Source organism: Silurus meridionalis, chromosome 17 (assembly GCF_014805685.1).
Source record: "Silurus meridionalis isolate SWU-2019-XX chromosome 17, ASM1480568v1, whole genome shotgun sequence".
In the NCBI taxonomy this organism is placed as follows: domain Eukaryota; kingdom Metazoa; phylum Chordata; class Actinopteri; order Siluriformes; family Siluridae; genus Silurus; species Silurus meridionalis.
This window is the reverse complement of record NC_060900.1, coordinates 26,908,804-26,916,478: the sequence shown is the minus strand read 5'-3', so window position 1 is coordinate 26,916,478 and position 7,675 is coordinate 26,908,804. Positions and strand designations below refer to the sequence as shown.

The 7,675-nt window shown below is 41.6% G+C and overlaps 1 protein-coding gene across 3 annotated transcripts; it reads left to right on the top strand.

Moving 5' to 3' along the window:
* The first annotated feature begins 3,217 nt into the window (after positions 1 to 3,217).
* On the top strand, positions 3,218 to 7,675 carry tsr2 (TSR2 ribosome maturation factor). Of its 3 annotated transcripts, XM_046871180.1 has the most exons (6): positions 3,384 to 3,529; positions 3,611 to 3,795; positions 4,406 to 4,496; positions 4,580 to 4,671; positions 4,769 to 4,936; positions 6,050 to 7,675. In XM_046871180.1, the coding sequence occupies exons 2-6, from the start codon at positions 3,760 to 3,762 to the stop codon at positions 6,173 to 6,175; spliced, it is 513 nt and encodes a 170-aa protein (XP_046727136.1). In that variant the 5' UTR covers positions 3,384 to 3,529; positions 3,611 to 3,759; the 3' UTR covers positions 6,176 to 7,675. The 3 variants fall into 3 exon arrangements, with proteins under 3 accessions (XP_046727134.1, XP_046727136.1, XP_046727135.1); XM_046871178.1 differs by lacking the exons at positions 3,384 to 3,529; positions 3,611 to 3,795 and adding an exon at positions 3,218 to 3,377; XM_046871179.1 differs by having other exon boundaries at positions 3,384 to 3,795.

The window sequence follows — 7,675 nt, the reverse complement described above, 5'->3', positions numbered from 1 at the left end:
CTCTCTCTCTCTCTCTCTCTCTCTCACACACACACACACACACACATCAGTGGAATGCTCTGCTCTGTTCATTGCTACAGGATTAGAAGTCATTTCTGAAGTGATGAGTTATGAATCTTTGGTCTGTGTGTGTGTGTGTGTGTGTGTGTGTGTGTGTGTGTGTGTGTGTGTGTGTGTGTGTTGTGCAGCTGCTCAGTTTGTCCAAACTGCCTTTACCTTTTTTTTTTTTCTCCTTTCCCTCTCGGGCAAAACCAAAGTGATGCGAGACCTTGCATGGGGTTGCTTTGAACTCTTCCGAGGAAAACCAAAACGCTGATCGTGCGTGTGTTTCTGCTTCACCACATGACACTCAGTGCTGTTCTGATGAAAACCACGACCCCCAACACTGCACACGTGTGTGTGTGTGTGTGTGTGTGTGTGGACACGTCTGTCTGATCAGTGTTCTACATTTATGTTTATTCACCAAAATAAAATCTCTCTATATCTCTATATCTATAAATCTCTAGTTAAATAAAGAAGACCTGCTTTTCTGAAGAGTAGAGTGTTTTTCATTTCCCTCCTTCACTCTGCCGATACACTCCACTCTTCTGCCAAGTCTTTCCACGAGATCTCGAGGTGTTCATAGAGCATGAGTGAGATCAGATACTTATGGTAAAGACGTGTGGAGGTCCAGCTGGTGTTCCAGTACATCCTAAAAGTGTGTTCAGTGAGGAGAATGAGGAGGAGTTCAGATCTTTCGGGTTCCAGTGAGGGGGGAAAACATGGTCCTACAGTGAGTGCACAAAGACATTACAGGCAAGTTTGTGGGAAAGTTTTAAGGAAAGATCAGGTATGGGCTTGATGGTGAGGTGTCCACATACTTTTGGCAAACAGGTTCTCAATTCTCTCTTTCTGACAAGACTTTCTGTTAGAGTTTCTACCAATCAGATTTCAGCATTCACATCACATGCTGCCGAGGGTCAGAATCTGCCTTGAGGCCTTCAGAATCGCCAGGTTTTTTTTTTTTTCTTTTGCCTTCTTCCATTAGGGGGCGCCACAGCGGATCATCCGCATGTTTGATTTGGCACGTTTTTACGCTGGATGCCCTTCCTAACGCAACCCTCCCCATTTATCCGGGCTTGGGACCAGCACTAAGAGTGGCTGGGGTCGGTTCTCTGACCGGGGATCCAACCCCGGGCCGCAGCGGTGAGAGCGCCGCATCCTAACCACTAGACCACCAGGTGCTTAAAGAATAAACCACATGTTGATTGACGGCTGCTTTAACCAATCAGATTTTGACATCGGGGCCATACAGCAGGCGTCCAATAATGTCAGCATTTTCACATCTTTTGATTGGATGGTCGTTCGTTAGTCAGAGCTCACAAACCGCATCTGTGGCCAAATACGTTCATGTTGATTCGAGAGCTGTTTTTTTGATTCCACAACGACTGACCGAGGAGAAGAAATCGATCCAAGCTGGACGAAAAAAAAGAAAAGCTGGACATTGTGAGGTTAAAGGTCAACTGTTGTAAATCATTCATGGTTTCAATTCTGCACAATTCACGTTTATTTCGAATCCCCAGGAAATGCACGGGGAAAATGCAGGGGTGATGTGATGATGTATGCTGGAGGTGCAGTTGTGGCTCCAGTGAAAGGAGACATGTTGAATCATGTTTATTGGGTTTCTTGCTTTAGTGACTACATTTATTGTCATTGTATGAGATTCCTGTGTGATGCAGCGCTCTGTTCTACTGCGTTTCTCTAGAACAGTGGTCAGGAACCTCAAGTCAAGAAGTTTTTATTGTCATTTCAACCATATATAGCTGATGCAGTACACAGTGAAATGCAACAACGTTCCTCCAGAACCTGTAGCTCGTGAAGCCACACGTTTCTCTTTGACAAAAGCGACGTGGATCTCCAGCTGTTTACCTTCGCTAACGTTAAATAGTTGAAAAAGATTTTCTTCGTTTTACAGCCAATCAAAGTGAATGAAAAGTCAGTTTACAATCAAATGACGTTGTTTCAGACCCATGCGTGTGTGCGGCTGATTCAAGCAACAACACCCGAGTGGTGATGACGAGAAGAAACAATTCAGAGGAACGTCGAAAGATTCAAAACAAACGGAGGGAAACGTGCGTTTGTTGAAAGCTCTGAAGCTCTGTGTGTTCTGCGCAGAACAGATTTCCTCTTTTCAAAAATCAAACGTTGAGAGACATTTTGAAATGTAACAGATGAGAGTTTGAACACGTGCACGGAATTCCTCCTGACCACGTGTGACCACAAAGCTATTAGCAAAACAACGCAAAGCCGGAAGTCGCGCTAATTGTGAGAATCCCGAATGGAGGAAAAATTCGCTTTTTCTGTGACGGTTTATTTTGTGAAGGTTTGATGAAAGTCTGTAAGAAGTTTAAAGCAATGGAATTTTTTTTTCTTTGATCTTCAAACGCAATGAACTTGTGGTGCTGCAAATGTTATTTATTTCTTTTCAGTTGTTTTTGGGGTCGAAATTAAAGTGTTATTGAAATGTTATTTTCTTAATAATAGTAAAATACTATTTTCCTAATTGCTCTTTTAAACGTTTTAGCCGAAATTAAAACTTCGTTCTTCTCTCATGCATTTGCTCAACACGTGTTTCTGCATATTTTATTTTGAGTTATTTGAAGTAAAATTATTTAAATGTTATTTTTTTTATAATAGTAAACATTTTTAATTGTTTAAAAAAAGAATGCATTAATCTGAATTTTTAAATGTGCTTCGTTCTTCATTCATGCATTTGCTCGACATGTGATGTTTCGACATGAATAAATGTTTTGTTATTGAAAACGTGTATTTTTTTTGTTTTATAGTAATAATATTTATATTTTTAATGCCTCTTTTAACAACAACAAAAATGCATTTGGCAAAAAAATTAAAAAGGCTCTGAGGCGAGAAAAGGATCCGGACCCCTGCTCTGTAATAATAATGATGGTGTTAAAGTTTTTCTCAGTTACTTTGGAGCGTTTTCTCAAATCATCCTTAATATTTGTAAACCAGTTGATGCATTTCTTAAAACAATTTGCAAAAACACATCAGATTTCTTGCAAAAGCCTGAACTTTTCTCAAACTCCTCAGTTCATCTCTCAAAAGTAAGTGTGTTGATGAACATCTCATTCCCATCAGAATAAAAAGTCCTTTTTTCATTGATCACAAAAAAAAAATAAAACAATCAAAAAGTTTTATCGTTCTGCAGTACGATGCTGCACATATCTCTGGCATCGACTCTCTGCCCTCAGTGACGTCAGACTGGAACTCTGCGATCGATTGCTTTGGTGTTCAAAATGGCGGCGCTCGTGTCCTCTCCACGTGAGGTTTTCTCCGAAGCTGTGAGAGCAGTTTTAGAAACCTGGCCGGTTTTACAGGTACCGTCGATTACCGATTGCTTAATTATTCCTTCAGCTCAGCAAACACGTGACCCGGTGTGTGCAGTATTATCGTGAGCGCGTGCACAGGTGAATGCTAACCGACTAGCTCCGGAGCTTCACACGGCTGAGATGTTCCTCACCCAGGAGCGGTAAAGTGCTGTAGTGATCCTGGAGCTCAGGGAATAATACACACTGTTGAGCTTCTCATCACCATGGCATTTGTCTTACAGACTTCGTGATTCTCCGATCTGATTGGTCAGAAGGTGTTCCCTAATTAATTGAGTGGAATCTCTACTGGGATCAACCGGAAGCAGTTTTTTCCTCTACAGGATCTCCTGAAGTGGTTTATTCCGCTTACACGATCATACCTGTGGCGTTCATGGTGCAGTCTGATGCTGATGATCGATTAATGATCGTAAAGATCAAAGTGCAATCAATTATATTCATCAATTAAGGGTCACGTGATCAGTTAGAGCACGTGATCATTTAGGATCAACAGCAAACTGCCATTAAAACAACAATGTGGTCTGATCCGATTCTCTGTATCAGTACCGGGTTGAAAGATCAGACTGTTAGATCGGATTTTTTTGGGATCAGAAATGTCAAAACTGCATTATTCTGGATCTTTTCTTAGAATTGATTTGATTCTGATGATCTTTTCATCTATTATGTAAATTGCCTTTATACGTTTTACAGTCTGAGCTCTTTAATACTTGAATCAATTTAGTCTGTCTAATCTAATCTAATCAATCCTTATTTATTAATAAAACACTGTATGGCCAGAGGTTTGTGGACAGGTCTGGATCTTCTGGTTCAAGTGAAGGTCTAATTTCATGCGTGTGAATTCAATCGTGTGTCCAAATTTGTGGTCATAGTTTGGAGAAGCAGCAACACATTTGGCTTGAACACTCCGGTGTCCCAAAACTTTATTGTGTTTAGTGTAGTTTGTGTATTTGTGTTGTGTGAGTGAAAGGGGGGGGTCAGTAAACGTGTCCTGGTCGTGTGCTTTATTCTCATGTCTCCAGATCGCGGTTGATAACGGGTTCGGTGGACTTTACAGCAGGCAGAAGGCAGACTGGATGGCGGATGCGGTTCAGCAGTATTTCCACGACAACAGTAAGCGTTCTGATGAATTGAGCTTTTTTTTGTTCTTCGTTGCGACTCGAGGACTGAACGTGTGCACGTGTTTTGGATTGAAGGTGACCTGGAGCAGGACGAAGTGGAGGACTTCCTGTCTGAGCTGATGAATAACGAGTTCGACACGGTGGTGGACGACGGGAGTCTGCCGCAGGTGCCTTCCTTCTCCCATGCTGCTCTCTGTAGAGCGTACGTTTGGTGTCTGAGTAGAAACAGTAGAAGGTTGTGTGTGTGTGTGTGTTTGAATTCAGGTGGCGCAGAAGGTGTGTGAGATGTTCCAGCAGTGTAAGCAGGGGAACCTGGCGGAGGTCAAACAGCAGATCAGCACTCTGTTACAGAAAAAGACCAGCGGGAGAGCGAAGGCCACGCCCATGAAACCCCCTACAGAGGAGAACAGCGATGATGATGATGATGAAGAGGTGTGTCCATCAGGTTTATTGACTAGATCTTACTGTGTATATACACACTGTGTAGCCAAAAGTTTGTGGACACATCGATAAGATTGCTTCTTTTTGAGCTTCCTATTCCACATTTGCTCTAATAATAACCTCCACTCTTCTGAGATCAGATGTTCCACCTGACTTTATGGAGGTTCTGCTCATTCAGACAGTTAAAGTTTTTTTTTTTTTTGTGCTTCTTCTTTTTCAAGTAGTTTTTTTTTTTAAATCTGTAATTTTTCTTTTATGTTTTGTTTGAAGTTCTTTTATTTTAAGTTTGAATTTAACTATATTTTTAATCATATCATTACTGAGTAATAAAATAAAAATACAAAGGCGGGAATATCATCCATTTTAGATATTTGTTCATGGTTATAGAGATGATTTTGTTTATTATCTGCTAAATATTTACTGTACGTTTTGTGGGCGGAGCTTAATGTACCTCGAAGAAAACGTGGGGTTTTTTGTTTGACATTTCAAACCGATATTTTCAACACATTTTACAGACGAAAACGAATAAAGTAACCTGGACAACAAAAAAGATTTCGGACATATAAACATATAAACTCCTCCCACACTTTTATTTTTTATTACATCATCAAATATAAGAGCCAATCAGGACGTTCATCCCATGGAGAAGAAAATAAGCTGTATGTTTTGTGTTTTTACACAAATGTACCCCAGAATGTCAAATAAACCTGTTCAGAGAATCGTTTTTTTTTAAAAAATAAATCAGTGCAAAAGTATTGGCACCTTTAAGCCCTATATAAACTAAAGCACAGATTGACAGATGGGTGGATAACAAAACTAAACTCTCACAAGATGGAGACGGACGAGAAAAGTCGAGTAGAAAGTTGTTCAGTGTGTGCGCTCGCTGTCTAAACGCTGAATCTCCATTTGCTGTATCTCTCATTATCATAAATGCTTTTTAATCTTGATGCTAACAGTTTGAGGAGGAACCACATATTGCTGGGAGACGTGAGGTGTCCCAATACTTTTGTCCCTACAGTGTGTAATCTCTCTCTCTCTCTCTCTCTCTCTCTCTCTCTCTCTCTCTCTCTCTCTCTCTCTCTCTCTCTCTCTCTCTCTGTGCAGTCTATGGAGTGTGACGAATCCGGGAGCAGCGCAGCAGTGAAACAGCAACAGCCGTCGTCTTCTAGACCTACACAGGAGGAGGAGAAGGATGAAGACGGCTGGACGGTGGTGTGCAGGAAAAAGTGACCAGAGCTCCATGGTGTCTGAATGACAGATGGAGATCGAGAGAATGGGTTTTAAATGACTTTGTGTGCTTCATGGTGTTCTTAAAAACGCCATCATTTCGCTTTTACGGCTCATTACGCCCTCTTGTGGACACACCGGGCTTTGCAGGACATGTCCTAGACATGCACCCTGCAGCCAGTTCAGGTCCTCCATGTGTGGGAGAAAGAGATGGTCTTCAGCGACCCACGATATCTCATCCCTCTGACGGTTTACAGTTTGTAAACTGAATTCAAGATGCCTTTAAATATTGTGATTTATAAATGAATATAACGATGACTTTTCAGGATGTTGCATTTTTCTATAAACTAGGACGTCTGTGATGGCAGTGAGACCTGCATCTATTTGAGGAAGAGGAACGGTTCCAACATACGTCCTCCTGCCTAATGCAGTATTATTATTATTATTATTATTATTATTATTATTATTATTATATTGGCCAGGATTAATATGCATAGAATACACCATAGGGACAAACGGATATAAGAACTGATATGAGTGGGGGATATGGGAGCTTAGTGCATAAAGAATTGGACTTTGGATCTGAAGGTCATACCTGCCACTTCTGTGCCCCTGAGATGATCGCGAGAGTCTGGCTGAGACCGGATGACAGATTTAAGTGTGTACAGTTAATTCAGTTTAATTCAGTTTAATTTCTATAACACTTTTAACAATGGACATTGCATCCCAAAGCAGCTTCATAGAGATAAATAGGTTTTAAGATTTGAATTAGTGCCTATAAGTTTATTCCTAATGATTGAACCAGTGGTGAGGAACCAGACTCAAAAGGGAACCGGTCCTAAACACCGAATGCTCGTTCATTACAGTTCCATCGTTATTAAGGTGCTGTACAGTGATGGGTGCCGAGGACAGAGCCGTCTGTACAAAAAGCTGCTGCAGATGTTCTAGCAGACTGTGGTGGCGAGTGCCCTTTTCTATGCGGCGGTGTGCCAGGGAGGCAGCGTCAAGAAGAAGGACAACACTCGTCTGGACAAGCTGGTGAGCTGGGGCTCTGTTGTGGGCTCGGAGCTGGACAGCATGACCTCAGTGGCCGAGAGAGTGGTGCCGAGGAAGCTCCTGATGATCATGGACAATCCACTGCATTCCCTGCACTGCATCATCTCCAGGGAGAAGAGCAGCTTCAGTGAAAGGTTGCTGTCACTGCCCTGCTCCACTGACGGACCGAGGAAGTCGTTCCTTTCCCATGTGGTGCAGATCTTTAATTCTACTCGGGGGTGGAGTCAGTGCCGACTTTCCTCACTGTTCTGAACTGAACTACACATTAACACTCGGGTTTGTACATAACTCTTCAAAACGCTTTGAGTCACACAGAACTCGATAAAACACTGAGTTGTTTTATATTTTTAGTATTTAGTATTTATTGCATGCATTATTGCCTGTTTGTGGTTTGCTGGAAGCTGTACATTTCCCATTGGGATGAATAAAGTATCTAATCTAATCTAA